Source organism: Ascidia mentula, chromosome 1 (genome assembly GCF_947561715.1).
Source record: "Ascidia mentula chromosome 1, kaAscMent1.1, whole genome shotgun sequence".
NCBI classification, from domain to species: domain Eukaryota; kingdom Metazoa; phylum Chordata; class Ascidiacea; order Phlebobranchia; family Ascidiidae; genus Ascidia; species Ascidia mentula.
In genome coordinates this window covers 21521820-21539971 of record NC_138566.1, presented here as the reverse complement: position 1 = coordinate 21539971, position 18152 = coordinate 21521820, and the positions used below count along the sequence as shown (strand labels likewise).

At 39.7% G+C, this 18152-nt stretch overlaps 3 protein-coding genes across 3 annotated transcripts; 1 reads left to right on the top strand and 2 right to left on the bottom strand.

Annotated features, from left to right (window-relative positions):
* The first annotated feature begins 1272 nt into the window (after positions 1–1272).
* LOC145889412 (ornithine decarboxylase-like) lies at positions 1273–5479 on the top strand. Its single transcript, XM_082980366.1, has 10 exons — positions 1273–1476; positions 1541–1714; positions 1892–2064; positions 3238–3372; positions 3430–3601; positions 3809–3911; positions 4107–4198; positions 4370–4490; positions 4561–4648; positions 5416–5479. The coding sequence occupies exons 1-10, from the start codon at positions 1273–1275 to the stop codon at positions 5477–5479; spliced, it is 1326 nt and encodes a 441-aa protein (XP_082836492.1).
* Positions 5480–6565: 1086 nt separating this feature from the next.
* LOC145889401 (ornithine decarboxylase-like) lies at positions 6566–9530 on the bottom strand. Its single transcript, XM_082980356.1, has 10 exons — positions 9327–9530; positions 9089–9262; positions 8737–8909; positions 8191–8325; positions 7962–8133; positions 7702–7843; positions 7281–7372; positions 6995–7115; positions 6837–6924; positions 6566–6629 (listed from the first exon to the last, which is right to left on the bottom strand). Exons 1-10 carry the CDS (start codon positions 9528–9530, stop codon positions 6566–6568), a joined length of 1365 nt encoding a protein of 454 aa, XP_082836482.1.
* A 3275-nt stretch (positions 9531–12805) lies between these two features.
* LOC145909706 (protein rolling stone-like) lies at positions 12806–16289 on the bottom strand. The gene is made up of 3 exons (XM_082997062.1): positions 16140–16289; positions 15200–15524; positions 12806–14176 (listed from the first exon to the last, which is right to left on the bottom strand). Exons 1-3 carry the CDS (start codon positions 16218–16220, stop codon positions 13626–13628), a joined length of 957 nt encoding a protein of 318 aa, XP_082853188.1. The 5' UTR covers positions 16221–16289; the 3' UTR covers positions 12806–13625.
* Positions 16290–18152: the final 1863 nt, after the last annotated feature.

Below are 18152 nucleotides of genomic sequence, written 5' to 3'. Positions count from 1 at the left end.
GCCAAGCAAAGACTTCCACTTTGTGGTGACTATACAGTCACCGTCATCCGTTGGGCACCAAACTAGGTGCAACCTTACGGAGCAAACAAGGTGGAATTTCACATGTGTTTGTCGATTTAAATGTTGGTATACACCTGATTTTTCTTACACTATTTATAAAATGTATGCTTTAACATGATGTTCTGTCCTAGTGTGTTTTGTACGCCAAGCTCTGAAGTAAATTGCATTTCTATCCCTCAAATTGGTCAGCGAAAGACTTGGTGAGAAGTCGTTTTGCAAAAATGCATTCTGGGTCCATCAATATTCGTTGCGAACATTGGAAAGAAAGAAACTTAACCGGGATGTACTGTGGCATGTATAACATATCGATCAGAGATGAAAACACAATCCGGAAATACATGACTTTCACGTCAAAACTGCTGCACAACACAAGTCTGCTGGAGTCACGCAGTAAAGCAATTCGTTTGTAACTTTTGTGTGATTCACATCCTGATTAAAGCTTGTGTAAAGGTTGGGTATAGTTTTATCCGCCCAAGTTTTGTGGGAGGTTTATATTCGACATTAGTTTAGTTTATTGTTCGAAGCAGCAGCGACATTACGGGCAGTAGCTTTTGGTGGTTGGAGAGTAGTGTTTGAGTGACTCAATATATTGGACATAATTCACGAGTACGCATTGCTGATCAGCACGCTTCATCACATCACAAAAAATATTAAAATTAATCAACGAAAAAAAACTTCTTTGATTAGAACTTTATTACAAGCCAGCCGATTAACGTGCGTGTACAAGTCTGGCGTTTGGTTATTCATTATATTCTAATTATGTATGAGACTCATGTAAAATGGTAACTCTGTAACGTATGCTGTTTGGATTCACAGGGCTTAAAAGGATAAACATGGAAGGGACGACTGAGAATATTTTGATACCGGCGAAAGTACAAGGATGCCGGGTCATTTTATACGAGGCATATTTGCCTTAAAACACGTAATAAACTAAAGTGAGGTTCACTTTGGAACTCTACGACTAAACTAAACGCTGCCTATTGCGGCATACGTTGCATTGCACATATTGCACAACTGAGCCGTTGCCTTGTGGTGATAACGTAACAATATTTTAGCTTTGTAATCATATGATCGTTGCATGTGCAACACAAACGCGTTTGAACATATTTGCTTCCGGCGAATAGTGAAAGCCGTGTGCTTTACATTTGTCATCAGGGGGAATTTTAGGTTGTGTAGGTTTGCCGTACTGAACTCAGAAATCATTTAAAAACGATGACGCAGGAGACATGCAAAGAGAGAATGATCGAAATCAATTTTACTGAAAATGGAGAAAGAAAATCTCCAAACGTGAACAACGACAACTTTATGTCCTTCCCGCTCCACACTCCGTTGCGCCAACAAGTGGCCGTGGTTGACGACGACATGACTTTGGCCGAAGCTTCCCAGAAAATTGTGAAAAGAAACCAAAATCAGTCGGTACGTGAAAAATGTAAAATGCGTGTATCACAACCTAAACAAATAACCGGCATTTCTAATGCAGGATTGGGATGAACCGTTTCTGATTTGTGACATTGGCAGAATTTTGGAGCAACACAAACTCTGGATGAGCGAACTGCCTCGTGTTGAAGTGTTTTATGCGGTGAAGGCCAACGCTCTTCGGCCTGTTTTGGAAACTTTGGCGGCGCTGGGATGTGGTTTCGACTGTGCCAGTAAGGTAGACTCTTCGTTTTGTGGTAAAAGCGACAGCAATTGCATTTGAAAATAATTTGCCATTAATGCACAAAAGTGTCAAACCACTTTTGTGGCGCCGCTCAAAATAAGTACTTTTTAAATAAAAATTTCCACCCTAATCAATTGCCTTGGATAACATCCTTTTTCATGCAAATTACAGAACGAGCTCTCACTCATACTTGGATCCGGAGTGCCTTCCGATAAAATTATTTATGCGCACACGTGCAAAGTCATATCCCACCTGTGTTACGCAAGAGATCATGACGTCAAGACGATGACGTTCGACAACGAGGAAGAGCTGAATAAAGTCAAGCAGTTCTGTCCGGATGCAAGGTATTCACTGTACATTTACAACTTTCTCAAATTACCGAGTTAGTTGCGGACAGATCACATAACATTGACCTATCCGGACTCATCAGAGCAGCTCGCCACTGACGACGGGCTTGCTGGCTAAGGAGCCAGTCACCGACTATTCCACTGCAGGACGTATATATAAGTTTTGCTGGCAGGAAACGCTACCTTGTCGCCCTCTGTCACAATATAACGATAATGCACGAGTCAATCACAGGGGGTCATTTTTACAGTTTGCTAAGGCGAAATTGAGTCTTTTTTTGGCAGTTTTGTGGGGTTTTTGGGCGTTTGCTTGAGGTAGTGACTTGGTGCCGGGCATTGTAGATAATTGAACTAAAAAGCAGATCCAACTTCAAACTGTATTTCCCCATAAAAGAATCGTATAGGGGCCAGATTATTTATGGATTTATGAAAGATCCATCCCTTATCTACGCATTTTGTTTAAAATTGGTGACAACCCCAGGGGCATTTGATCCCCCAAATTTGACATAATTTTGGGTAAAATAGCAACAAAAATGAATCTTCAAGTATTCTTTCTTTTGTGGTTTTATGCAAAGCCCGTCTTTCCTCTAAACAAAGTCACCAAAGTTAGTTGATGAAAAATTGCTGCTTATGCCTCCTGTAGGTCACAAGATCTTCCAGGCTCTACAAATACTTGCAGTACCGTACCTTCCAGGTACAATATATTTTTTGGCTATGAAGGATATTAGGTCCCTATATAGTCACAAGGCCCAGCAACGGTTATTGACAATCAAGCAGAACAACAGGCAGGCGCATTCTTGTATTTAATTGCAGTATAGATCCTTTATAGCATCATTGCTGCGAGGTAACATACTAAGTACAAACCGGCGTAGACAAACACTATGGACAAACAAATGCATGGAAGCCTATAGTATTATACTGCTATTTTTGCTGCCTGGCTACTAATTAATTAGAATTGCTCGTCTGGCAATGAGCAATTCTGATTAACCCATAGTATTGTCGACTCTATTTCTTGTACTGCTCTTCTTTAACATTTAGTAACATTACGTGCATGCTCTCTCTTTATACAACAAGGAGTTTTTATCCGTATGTGTTTACTTTTAGGTTGCAAAATATTAGATGCGAAAAAAAAAATTATTGTCAGAAACTGCTCAATCCTATGAATTTACACAGACTTGTTCTACGAATAAAAACAGCGAATAGCAAGGCACGCACTATCTTTGGGGACAAGTTTGGAGCATCAATGGAAGACGCAAAAGCCCTGATCGTAAAAGCCAGCAATCTTAACCTGAAGGTTATCGGCGTAAGGTACTCGAAGTGTTCTTTTCCATTGTCCAAACGCACATCATAAAATGTCACTTTTAGTTTTCACGTCGGCAGCTCCTGCCCCAACCCCCAATCTTTTGCTACGGCGATCGAAAATTCGAGTATTCTGTTCGACTACGCGCGCGGATCAGGATTCAAATTCGAGCTCTTGGATATTGGAGGGGGGTTTCCCGGATCGGGGGAAGAAGAAAAGTTTGTTTCTTTTAAATCGGTGAGTTTGTGCTTTTAGATAGAATTATGAACACTAACTGGGGGTTTACTCTCTGATAATAAACAGACTTGCCCATAGAGCTGTAAACATTGATATGTTTTATTTAGTTAAATTATTTTTGAAAAATTGCAAAATAGTTTTTAGTGAAAGAAAAGGAAGATAATTTTGACGGTATTCTTCCACACACTGGGATTTAAATTCTTTCAGATGACAAAGATAATCAGGGAAGCATTGGAAAATTACTTTCCCGCAGAAAGCGGAGTGCGGATCATTGCCGAGCCAGGAAGATTCTTTCCAGGTCCAGCGTTCGGTATTGCAACCTGTGCTCATGCAAAAAAATCAACGAAAGGTGTTTATGGCGTTTGCAAATGATTGCGTTTTGATTTACTGTAATGTAGAATTCATAACTGAATAAAATTGCAAAGTAAAATGTTAGCTGCTTTTAGCTAAACAGCGGCATCAAACAAGTGCTTCTCTGCAAAAAATAAGTCTTGTCTTTAAACAGATCGTATTTCCTATTACATCCCGGACAGCACATGCAATACGTTCCTCACCGTGTTCTACGAAAATGCCAAGTTCCAACCAGTCCCGTTAAAGGTTTGCTAGATTCCGGAAATGCAACGTTTGGCCACATTATTATACAGTGAAGTCATTTAGCACCAGACTTTTAAAATTTCATTATACACGTAGAATACATGATACGACTTCTCGTTTCATTAAAACCATGGAATGGCAGTTCGAACTTTTTTCATACTAATTCATGCTTAGGCTGCCAAAGGCCAACTTCGAGCGACCACTGTGTATGGAGTATCCTGTACCGGTAGTGACATCATAGCACTTGACACAAGGATGATTGAGATCAATGTTGGAGACTGGATGTTGTGGAAAGGTTTGCTTATTCGGTGCTTTGTTGTTGTACTGCACAAACTAGCTTTTTCAAGAAATATTTAATGTTACAGACATTGGTGGTTATTCTGCGATGACAAAAATCGGATTCAACGGGTTTACAACTTACAAGGCTTGTTACTTCATAACCAAGTCTAAATGGTGAGATTTTATGCCACACTTTATTCCTGTCATCAATTCCTTGGCCCTGTGGCAACACACATGTTTCCCTGGCCTACGGAAAGGACACAAGCTTTCCTGCAGAGCTCAAACAAGCTTTCTGACACCCACAACCACGTTTTTCCTGACATTTCGCTATAAAACGCCCTGGTAATCATCGTTCTTTCCTGCCTGGTATTATTCTCGCCATCGCGCTGTTACATTCGCACGTTGTTTTGGTAGTTTATGTGCTGTAATTCAGTCACGTGTTAAACTGTAGTTAAATGCGCTTGGATCAAATAAACTTTACGTCGCTTGATTTTGAAAACGCTGCAATTCATTTCCGCCAGTGATTGTCTAGCAGGGTGTCAAAAAACTTGTTTGGAAACATGTGTGGTGGTCAGAACTAGGCCAGGGAAACATGCGTGTTGCCACAACCCCAACGATCTTCATGTTGCGATTCAATGAAAAAGAACTGTTTTCATGATTTTAATTTAATAACCAGGTTTAATAAACTTGTGAATTTATGACGTGCGGATGTAACGGGCATTGATCTATAGAGATTTAATCTGTCTTATATAACAAAGTGAAATTTAGTAAAATTACATCCAATATTGGGAGAAAGCATGTAAAGGCATTACATAAATTTGGGTAGCAGCTTTTGTGTACACCTTATAGTTTCTGCTGCATTCTTTATTTTAAAACGGTAGAGCAGCCACGATTAATAAAATTGTTTATGATGTAACTCTTTGTCTATATATCTTTACCAGGGAGGAATTACAACAAATATCCAAGATCCCAACGTTTCTGCCCCCAACTAGATCCACAATATAACTGATCAAATATGCATGGCTCCTCAACTGAAACCAGGACACACCTTATAATCAGATATTTGCCATTATTCAGCTTATGTGTTGTAAAATTAAGAAAGTCATGCGTGTGAGATGCAAAAATAAAATACAAAATTTTGCTGGTGTTGTTTTGTTATGGTCGATTTAGCACTTGGAAAATATTATTAAAATATAAAGTGGAGTGGTGTTGGCCAGTAGTCGGACGCCATAGGAAACTTTCGTTACTAGAGGGAAGTAATAAAGAAGTAAAGTAGTTTGATGTTTATACTAATTTGATTGGCTTTAGTGGCAAACGCAGTTGCATTACAATTAAAGAAATAAACGAAACGTCACAAGTGTTTCTTTTGATTTTGTCATCATAGAAAATTTTCTTAGTGCAGGCAGAAAATCATTGAGCGACAAATCATTTACATATTAAGCATCCACTTTTGGGTAAACAGGAGAAAAGCTGTGATAAGGTCAATTCGTGTGCACCCTGCTTGAAGCAGATAGATTTTGAAATTTTTTGAAAAGAGAAAAGCTTTTGACGTGCCAAAAGATATACGTTTTGTTTTCTTATTTTAGTTATTCATTTCCCTCTTGTGAATTTTGCGTTAATTCATATGCTGTGGTTGCAGAAAACAATGCTTACCAATCACTTAAGCTGCTTGCATTGGCATGGATAGGATGTATATTAAAAAAATGTTCTTCTTCATCACCACGTACCAAGCTGGTTCATAAGATCACCAAGATATCCCTCTACTTTTCTTTCGTCATTACTTTTGATTTTGCCGCAAAAGCCTGCAATGACGTCCTGCTATCGGCTGTCTAACTCACTAAACTGTATATATTAATGAAAATGAAATTTTGACTTGGCTGTCAAAATATCTTTTACGAATGCCAAATTGACCATTTTTAAACAGCATCAGTAAAATTTTTTATTTTATTTTCGCAGCTCATACATATGCCTTTAAAAAAAAAATAAACTCATAAACTTTTCTGAATATTGAAAAAAATACGGATCTGCGAAAAATACGGAAAACAACGGATAAATCCTGGTTTGGGTTACTGATGAATAATATTTGCTCGATTATATTGTGAATCTGGTTGGGGGCAAAAACGTGGGGAACTTGGACATTTCTTGCAATTCCTCCCTGGTAAAGATATATACAGAGTTACATCAAACAGATTATGCTAAGAATGCATTAGAATAAGGTGTGAACAAAAGCTCTATCCCTGTCACCAATAGCAACATTAATCGCCTGGGCAGGAACGAATGGCCACCAAATCACCAAGCAAGAAGTACAAAAAGGAGAGTTTGAAACAAAAGTAACATCTTATGCTAAAAAATGCCCACTTACCATTTAGACTTGGTTATGAAGTAACAAGCCTTGTAAGTTGTAAACCCGTTGAATCCGACTTTGGTCATCGCAGAATAACCACCAATGTCTGCAACATTGAAAATTTCTCACAGCAGCTATTTTGGGCAGGATAGCAACAAAGCACCGAATAAGCAAACCTTTCCACAATATCCAGTCTCCAACATTGATCTCAATCATCCTTGTGTCACGTGCTATGATGTCACTACCGGTACAGGATACTCCATACACTGTGGTTGGGAGCATTTTGCCCTCAACTTCCTGAGAAAACAAATGTGCATAAAAAAGCAATGGAAATTGAGCTAACAGATAGAGGCAGTCAATCTACATATTAATTGTCTTCACTATATTACCCCATGCTGTGCCACCAGAACTGCTTGACCAGGTTTTCACAGCCATCTAAAGTTATCAAAAGATTGACTTTACCTTTAGGGGTACTGGTTGAAACTTGGCTTTTTCAAAAAATACATTCAGGAACGTGTTGCATATGCTGTCCGGAACGTAGTAGAAAACACGCTCTTGATAAAATACGTAGAATATATCATTTGGGAACAAATTCGTATCGTATTCTTTTTTCCTCAGTTAAAAAATCCGAGTGTGAAAACCTTTATTTTAAATTACGACCATTACAACAGTGTTAAGCTTTAAGGAAATAATGTTCAATGTTCATTATACATTAAATATGATCAAACAGATAGTTGATTTTTTTGCGCACAGCATAGGTTGCCATACCGAATGCCATTATTTAGCTAACAGCAGCTAACATTTTTCTTTGCAATTTTATGCCTGTTATGAAACGTGCATTACAGTAAAACGAAACGCAATCATTTGCAACCGCCAAAAACACCTTTAGTAGACTTTTTTGCATGAGCACAGGTTGCAACACCGAACGCTGGACCGGGAAAGAATCTTCCTGGCTCGGCAATAATCCGCACTCCGTTCTCTGCGGGAAAGTGATTTTCCAATGCTTCCCTGATTATCTTTGTCATCTGAAAGAATTTATGTCCCAGTGCATGGATGAAAACCGTTAAAATTATCCTACTTTCTTACACTGGAAGCTACTTTATATTTATTTGAAACTAATTCTATCTACAAGCAAAAACTCACCGATTTAAAAGAAACAAACTTTTCTTCTTCCCCCGATCCGGGAAAACCCCCTCCGATGTCCAAGAGCTCGAATTTGAATCCTGATCCGCGCGCGTAGTCGAACAGAATTCTAGAATTTTCGATCGCCGTAGCAAAAGATTGGGGGGTGGGGCAGGAGCTGCCAACGTGAAAACTAAAAGTGACATTTTATGATGTGCGTTTGGACAATGGAAAAGAACACTTCGAGTACCTTACGCCGATAACCTTCAGGTTAAGATTGCTGGCTTTTACGATCAGGGCTTTTGCGTCTTCCATTGATGCTCCAAACTTGTCCCCAAAGATAATGCGTGCCTTGCTATTCGCTGTTTTTATTCGTAGAACTAGTCTGCGTAATTTCATACGAATAAGCAGTTTCTGACATTAAATCCAAATCCAAACCAAAACCAATATTCAAGATTTGCATGTTTCGCAACTGATATTTAACAATCAAACACATTCAGATGAACAGCTCCTTGTTGTATATAGAGAAAGCATTCGGATAGAGAGTTGTTGCTCAAATGTAAGGTTTATTATTTACACTATCGTCATTGTATAACCACATTTCTTGGAAATAAGTACATTTGTATTTTCAGACACTGCTCGCGAAACTAACCACAAATCTTAGTAAGCACGATATGCCAACCCTAATATCGCTCTCTTACCTAAATGAAAATGAAATATATTTCAATGGTGAGACTTAACTCGTTCGATCTTTGACTGTCTTTATAAATTCGATTGAAGGTCTTTAAACATTTACCTTGCATCCGGACAGAAATGCTTGACTTTATTCAGCTCTTCCTCGTTGTCGAACGTCATCGTCTTGACGTCATGATCTCTTGCGTAACACAGGTGAGATATGACTTTGCACGTGTGAGCATAAATGATTTTATCAGGAGGCACTCCGGATCCAAGAATGATCGAGAGCTCGTTCTGTAATGTTCATGAAAAAAAGGATGTTAACAAAGGCAGTAATTGATTTGTGGGCTTTTTCATTTCAAGAAATGCGTGTTTCGAGAGGCGCCACACAAATGTTTCAAATTTTTTTCTTCTCTGGCAAATTACTTTCAAATTCAATTGCTGTGGCTCTTAACACAAAACACAGTGTCTACCTTACTGGCACAGTCAAAACCACAACCCAGCGCCGCCAAAGTTTCCAAAACAGGCCGAAGAGCGTTGGCTTTCACCGCATAAAACACTTTAACACGAGGCAGTTCGCTCATCCAGAGTTTGTGTTGCTCCAAAATTCTGCCAATGTCACAAATCAGAAACGGTTCATCCCAATCCTGTATTAGAAATGCCGGTTATTTGTTTGGGTTGTGATACACGCATTTTACATTTTTCACGTGCCGACTGATTTTTGTTTCTTTTCACAATTTTCCGGGAAGCTTCGGCCAAAGTTATGTCGTCATCGACCACGGCCACTTGTTGGCGCAACGGAGTGTGGAGCGGAAAGGACATAAAGTTGTCGTTGTTCACGTTTGGATATTTTTTTTCCCCATTCTCTGTATAATTGGTTTCAAACAGTTTGCCTTCGCATATCTGCTGTGCCATCGTTTTTAATTAGTTTAAGTTGGGTACGGCAAACCTAAACAAACTTCCCGTTATTACAAAAGTAAAGTTTTCAAAATCGACCGGAAGCAAATGCGATTCCTACGCATCAAAACAATGTTTTTTCACGTACACTAATTTAAGTGTTTTTGTGTGTGTTACGATTCCTACGCATGTAATGATGCTCCCACAAAACGTAATCTGAATGGTGATCAGCAATGCGTAATCGTGTTTTATGTACAGTATATTTAGTTTCTGAATCAATAATCCTCAAACACCAAAAGCTATACTGCTCGTAATGTCGCTGTTGCTTCTTAGAACTAATGTAAAAATTAAACGTCCCACTCAGCTTATTGCACTCTGACTTGCCTTTTTCAGTCACTCCGAAACTGTAATCAGGTAAAACTGTACGCAGTCATGCGACCTTGTTGCTGGTACGATTCCTGCTTTATTAACCGTGAACGCATGCCGTATGATTATGAGAATAATTAATGACAGAAAGTTCCGCTGCAGACTTTTGTACAGGCTTTGTTTGCTCTGTGTGCCCTATTTGGTATGACAGCCATGCCACTAAACAAGTCTTTATTGTGGACAAAAAATATCTGTTCATTTCATGTTAGCTGTTCACTATACAATCGAATCCATTTAAATAGAATGACCAAGCACCGGAAAGTTCTCATGGGAAAAAAGATTTACACACACATGCATTGAACATATTGTACAACTCGCTTGTGTATTGATGACATAGAAAATTTGGCCTTTTTGCCGTAAGTTAACTTGGTAATAGTAAATTATTTGCATATTGCTGAGTATAAATTTTGTTAGCCGGATACAACACGCGTGTTCGGCGTAGAATGGGTAAAACAAAACACAATTAAAGAGACGTAAAATATACATATATGGTTCTGGGAAGATTGAATGGAAAACAATACAAAACAATGCAAACAAGAAAATACATGCACAAGAATGGACCCATCATGAGTTGTAATTTAGCTTTAGTTAAACTCATGTCACTAAATGATCTTTGCCAAACTGCAAAACCATACGCGAAATTGTGCAATCAGAAGTTACATTCTGCAGCAAGCCAAAACAGACCTAAATTAATAGCAAGGCGTTTTTTCCATAAGGGACAGTAGTGAGTGGTGAGAGATTATGTGACTCGTTCCGTTTGAGAACTTTCTATGCAGAGATTGAGTTAAGGCTTAAATCCGTTTCAGCCTTTCAAAAGACATCATTCACACAGGAAAAATGTATACTTAAGTTTTGGTGACGAAACTGAATCAAATCTATAAAACCGTTTTGAAAGTAGCTGATATAAAGTGTTTTTTCTACACATCTTGCTGAAACTAAAAGTATTTAAACTGGTGTTTTATCCAACAGAACGAAAAGAAGTGCTACATATTTTTTATATGGTTGTGTGTGATTTTCATGGTGGCTTTATCCGTGGCAGTAACGTAGACGTATGGTGTGGAAGGCTTAATTTTTATTACTTTCACTGTTTTTTAAAAAAAGCATGTAAACCCTACTGTTTTGAAGCAGGTCCCACGAGCCTTGAGACCGCATATCAGTAATTCTTTTAAAATAGTTTTTCCCGCGGGGAATCGTATTGTACTCACCTGTCATAGAGAGTCTCAGTTTCGTCACAAGGCAACCGGTGATGCATTGGGGTCAATTTTCTGGTTGAATGAGCAAGAAGTCACGTGGTGCAGCCAGGGCAATTTTCAGCGTGTTTGGTGCAGTTTTAGTGCATTTTTTGCTCTTCTCAGTCAGTCAGACGTTTGGTGCAGGGTGCTGTGAAAAGTTTAGTTGAAAAAACATCAAAATGTTCAAGGGGATGTAGCTCAAAATTGAATCATAGAAGTATATCTTAATTTGTGATTTTATGTTAGGCCCGCCTCTTGGCTACGCAGTATGGTGAAAATTAGTTGCAAGATAGTTGCTTAAAGCACCACGTAGGGGTCATTTCGGCCCCCGATCAGTCATTATTTTAGCTAAATGGGCTGCAAAAAAATGTACGATGGTTTTGCGAAAAAATGAATCACTAAAACCTCATCCAATTTGCAATTTAATGTTGGCCCTAACCCTTTTCTACGCAGTGGCAAAAAAAATTGTCACAGGAAAGTTGCTTTGGTTGCCCCCTGGGACTGTTTTTGCTATCCTATAGGACAAAAGATTCTCCTGGAGGCTCCTCAGATCCTTGCTGTGTTTTGGCGGATGCAGCTCCAATCTTTTTTTTTTCTCTATGAATAGTACCAGTAGATCTTCATGGGTCACTGACCACAGGAATTGTTGTTGGCAAAAAAGCAAATCACTCAGTATGGGTATTAATGGTGATAGCCTTCAAAACTAGATTTTTGGGATTTAATACAGATATGCGGCCTTGAGAAACAATAAAAAAGATAAATTTTCATTACCCCCATGTCGCGTTTTGAGCAAGGATCAAACTTTTTCGAATGCCACCCTAAATATCATTGTTATCTGTAAGAAGTCTTCCTTTTTTTTCACAAATAATTCTACCCATAGGCACAAACTCACCGATTAAAAAAAAATTTTCTTTATTTTCCGAGCCGGCAAACCCTCTTCCGCTATCCGAGATTTTAGTACAGCAAACCTATAGAAACTTACCGTAATGACAAATGTAAAGCACACAGATTTTGCTCTCTTTTTACTCTTCTTTCAGCTGATGAAGCCTAGCTGATAAGCGGGCGAAACGTTGGTGAATTTAAAAGACCATATACGTTTAATTGTGCCAGAAGAACAGATTAAATAAATTTGGCAATCGTTCATACAGAGTTTGTTTATGTTTTTGAGTACCGCTAAACTTTTATTCTGTACATTTCTGCTCAAACCTAATGTATTTATGGCCACCGTTTCGACCTAAAAGGTATCATCATTGCAGCTGGTGTGACTATCAGACGACTTTGCTGACCAAACGGCCAAGCGAAGACTTCCACTTATACACAATTCAGATTATTGGCCTCACATTGCTTATCATACGATTATTGTGGCACGGGGCCTGACGACACTATTGGTTGAGCTTTGCGGATGACGGTGATTGTTAGTCACCACAAAGTGGAAGTCTTTGCTTGGCCGTTTGGTCAGCAAAGTCGTCTGATAGTCACACCAGCTGCACTGATGAGACCTTTTAAACAGTGGCCATCTGTCTGCAGCTTATACACATTTCATATTATTGGCTCCACATTGCTTATCTAATGTATTTAACTTGTGTGTTCTATCCAGCAGAACTGAAAGGGAGCTGTTATTCCGCGTGTAGGCTTCAGGTTTATATAACGCATCATTGTGTCGAAGCGACGTACTTCATTTGACACAAGGACATGAGTATAAATATCCATATAAATCCAACTAACAACATAACAGGTTCGCCGAAATGGTTTAGAAATACACTATGTGCGACATGCCTTCAAATACAAAGTTTGCAAGAGTGGATACGCACACTCATACAAGCAGCATATAAAATATAAGCGTACAAAACGAAAACAAAGCTACAACAAACAAGACGACGCGAAATTGCCTAGATAGAATACAGATTATAAAGTTTGAAATCATACACACGAATGCAGTTTGACTTTGAAAGGACCTTGATGGAAATATAATTCTTGTGCGTTAATTGTGACTGTGACGAAAAAAATAAAAATGCGTACTTTGCAAGACCGTGCAAAAAATGATTACCACGAATTTTATCATAAGATAGTGGAAACCACAGCGAGAATAAGAGAATATTTTGTATCAGGATTCAATAGGAGAATAGCCCAACAAAACCAAGCTCAAAGAAATTAAAACGGCATAAGAACATAACGGGCGATCAAGTAACAATTTTTGAATCTCTTGCATATGTGGAACTTCTAATGAAACTGTATTTAAATATATAAATGCCACTTCGTGCAGGCATTGTATAAAAATTGCGAAGCGTTGGAATTGTGCATGACCTTATATGACAACTGCGTTGTTAAGACCTGTCTGCACATGACGAAAAAAGTTTACAATCTCACTGTGTCGCATTGCGAGCGTTTCTCACTTTGTCGAGTCAACAAACATATCACAAAATATCTAAAACGCACGGATCTGCTCTGAAGATGCTTAGGATACAAAGAGTTGCCTTGGGAAGACTTCCTTCACAATTTCTTCATCCTTTCTCGCAAGCCTGGATGATCGCGAGCTGAGAAGACGCACGCCGCGCTGAAGGAAGAACATTCCCGAATGTGTAGCGGGCGCGATGAGGAACACCATCCCCACGCTAAACGCCACCGCCCAGAGTGTGTTCGTTTCCCAGTCTACGATTCTGTACAAGTCCGAGTCTACACCAGTTATGTGCAGGAGAAAAAGGAACGAGCAGTAGAGCACCGTAAAAATGGACACGTAGATAAAGTGCAACAGACGGATCGGAATGCAGTTAAGGAAGAAGTCTGCCACGATGAGAAGGGAATTGACAAAGTGGAGATGGAAGTTCCCCACCGACATTCGCTTTTCTCCGTCACCGACACCGGACATTTCGAAGGTTGCGTAGAGTATCGTCACAGCCACTGAGATGCTGAGTGAGGTTACGTACATCATGGTGGTGAGTCCGTGGTACCATCGTAGGCGTATCTTGGCCACAGTTTCGCACTCGGACGATGGGAGGGTGACTGAGCCTGAAAACGATTGTAGCAGGAAAAATGATTTGGGCGTTGCGCTGAACATCAAATAGTAAACATATATGAACGGAAAGTTATTGTTATACGTTGGTGAAACTTTGCCTCGACTCACGAAGAACAGCTTCCTTTTTCGTTCGCCGCAATGGAAATTTCTTACGCAGACATACGAAACACTTTGGCAAGAATATCTTGTTAATGTCTGGCAGCCAGAAGAAAAATTCTTTAAAATTTTGTTAACGTATTGCCATTATTTTAGGAGAGAAAACAAATTTTTCCTGTTGACGTTTTTCGGCCACCAACAAAAATTTAGAGTATAACGTGACCACTTCGCAGACAAACCAGAAACCTGTGGTAAAGCGTGGAAACACGCGTTTTGACAGCCTTCCGTTCTGCTTATTATGATGGGGTATAACGTGATTCTGGTTGGCCAAAGTGTTTATGCTACCATCAATCAGGCCCCTTTTCTGACGACAGACAAAGGAAGGGATAGGAAACGCTCACGCTATGTGGACCGATTTGCAAAACTTTTTTTGGCTCCTAATTTCCCTGTTTTTCATTAGTTTACACCAGGGCTGTTGAAGCCTACCACAATTTCTGCCTGGATTCCCCATTACATCTATATTACGCGTATGATGGCCTACGGTCAGCCTTACTTTTCGATAATCGGCACATACAGGATGCACCATTGGTTCGTGAAGTGTGTAAAAGGAACTACTCACATTTCCACGATACTTGCTTGCTACACAAAGACGTTTCAAGAAACTGAATGCACATTTTCCCTTTTTACCGGTTGTCTTAAACAATCTTAAACGAGCGACTGTGGGATCACCATGCAACACTTTTTTAACTCCTCTCGTGCCTATTTTGGAGTCAAATAGTGGCAGACACAAATAATTACATGCGATATGCGTTTACGTTGTGTGTCTAAATATGTAAGTCCCCAAGACGTGCATGGTAGTAGCGCAGATGTATACTTAACTTGTCATGAAAGTTTTCTATTGAATATAGCCTTAAACATACCTTGCTCTCCTTCGATTTTAGCCGTAAGTTTTGTCGCGCTTTCCGAGTCCAATGGCAAAATCCACGGCTCATTCGTGGAATTTCTGCCGTTAGGAGACCTTTTGTCACCAGCAGTGGGCTCTTGTGGAACCTTCCTCATGTATCGTATTGCACAGAAGAGCGCAAAACCGAAGAACAGGGAAAGTTGGGCCTCGTTCCAGTGGGAAAGGTAGAGGCAGAATCTGCTCTTGTCCTGGTTAGTAGCGAAGTCCACGACGAGAAAGATAGTCCAGTAGAAGAACACCACTGCTCGGTAGGCGAGAAATTTTCGGCGACTAATGTTCCACTGAAAGTAAAATAATATGTAAGTAGTTTTATAGGCATAGGAATTCGGTAGGTCATGGTAATGCGTTTTATAAATATAATGATTTATTTATCCTGTTGTAACTGCGATGCCAATTTGACAATGTAAAGCTAGTAAAGTGCACATTATGCTCATTACACTGAGGTATTTTCACTGCTTTGGCACGGAAATATATTACATTTAAGGAATATGGATGAAATTAGGTGTGGCGTAAATGGCTGTCAATGCGTGTATGCGAACGCAGCTAAATTACAGCAATGTAACAAGCACAATGTGCACTGTACTTGCTTTACATTGTGAAATTGGCATTGCAGTTACAACCGGATAAATCACCTATGCCTGACCGCACGTAACTGAACTTGTAAGTAGTGGATTCAGCTACATGGCCGCAAATTTCATCTTTGTCACTCTCAGTGATAAAGCCTAAGGGCCCGAAGCTGCTGCACAGTAGGTCGACTGATCGTAACATGATCTATTTGTGGACTACTTTTTCCTTGAATAACAAGCATAAGTTCCTAAATCTTGCGCAGTCATTTATCGTTTTCGTCATGAAAAATTGCCTTCTTCGTGAATATAGAACGAAAAACAGAAAATTACCTGCGATCTTGCGAAGTCCTCCGCCTTAAAATCGATGAACCCAAAGCACTTCATACGAAACTCCTCTTTCAACGACGCCATGACTGCACAAAGAAAATATCCTACACCTGACGACCGAAATATAAAACCGGCGCTACACGGTTGAACGATCGCTCTCTGGAAATTGTCACAATTTCGTTTAATGACGGCAAAGAAGAACTAGCTACTAAATCCTCTAACAACCCTTCTTGCCTTGAAGGTTATTTTCTCTTTGAAACCACTGTGTTATGTATAAAAGTAATATTAGGAGCAAGCCAAGAGCGAGGTGTTTGTAGCTCACAATCAGTTACCAGTGTTACTATTCATCACAACTATCAGTCTTTTTCCTGCATCACGCAGCGGTGTAACGACTGCTACAAATCGGCATATGTTTGTAATCAATCTGGTGTCAACCTTACTGAGCGGAATTTTCACCAACAGTCACCGGAATTGAAATCTAACGGCCCTGCACCTGCACCTGCGCATACTGCGACACCTATGTAGACAAACAACATTCAAGCGTAGACGTTTTTACGCACAAAGCTGTGCAAGTTGCAAATCACCTGATGTTACCGCGCCGCGATGCCGGCGTAAAAGATAGTGATCCATCGTAACCTATCAGTATGACGTGCTTCCTCCCTTCGTCTTATTCACGCGATTTACATCCGGCTAGATTCGCCTTGCGCCAAAATACGCTTTGTTTTGGTTTGGAATGGCACTAGCTCAAGCAAAAACTACCTTTTGAAACTTCGTGTTACTACCTTACAAAAAAAAGATACATTATACGTGTTTCGAAATCAAAGGTTAAAGAGTTTACATTTTCTTACATTCTCAATTTCTTAACGGGCCCTTCATATTCACACCCTGCATAGAACAATTTTCCGTAATTGTACAGTTGAAAAACATAACTTTTCTTCTGCGTTACCTTCCCCTAGCGTAGTGTAAAGTAGTGGAACACGCCGTTTGACACTAATGGCCCGCACGCAATGCCTAGAACGCAGACTATACCTCTCCTTTGCTTGTGTTTGCGGATTTACCTTACCCTGTTATGGTTCGTGTTGCACCTCACGGCTGTTTTCGTAACTACATTTCAAGCTCCTGCGTGCCGTCGCTTCTAAAAGTACCCGTAAATTGCTTCCAAAAACGCCTTAATTTGGGCGCCTGCGTGCCAGCGTGCGTAAAACAACACTGCGCCGGGTCAACCCACAGAAGAAGAAACCGACACGTCGGTTTGACGCAAAGTGCTTTTCCACTAAAGTCTACAGCTGTTGTGGCTTAAAACACAATAGCATCCTAGTATCAAACTACAATACGCATGGGACGTTTTTTGAACCGGTAACTGACAGCAGTGTACCGGAATCGTTCGTTGTCACGTTACGTTGGCTGCCATCTGTGACACGGCGTCTACCTATGATTTGAATTCTCGCAGAGAATTAATGCCGGTGATAGCTGAATGCAAATATCACTCAATAATTCAAGCATTGGCCTCAATTTAAAGTAACAGAGGTTCCGTTAAACAGTTTTCCATATAATTTGAAATTATTTTAAATGCATACAAGAGACAAAATAACAAACACGCCAACCTACAAAAAAGTTAAATTACGCTTTTGTATCAATCATCAGCAAGACAGCTTGTAAACCTCGTGGACTTGCAATGTATGCCGCAATAGTAGCATTTAGGTTTGGCGTATAGTTCTAAAGTGACACATTTTATTGTTTGTTTTAAGGCAAATATGCAGTCCAAATACAAACTGATATCGTAAATGGTTGCCCACGTTTGGGAACCAACTGTCTGATGGTTTAGCATTGCTATCCCGGAAGGTTTTAAATTGCGTGGTTTTCGGCTGCATAGCAGACAGGGAGGAAGCTGCATCATTAGCAGAAGGAAGTCCTTTTATTCATCGGTTCTTATACACGCGTTTTTACAAGGAAAGAAGTCATCAAATTGGAGGCTCCGGAAAGCAGTATACTGTAAAACGATACTAATATCCGCAC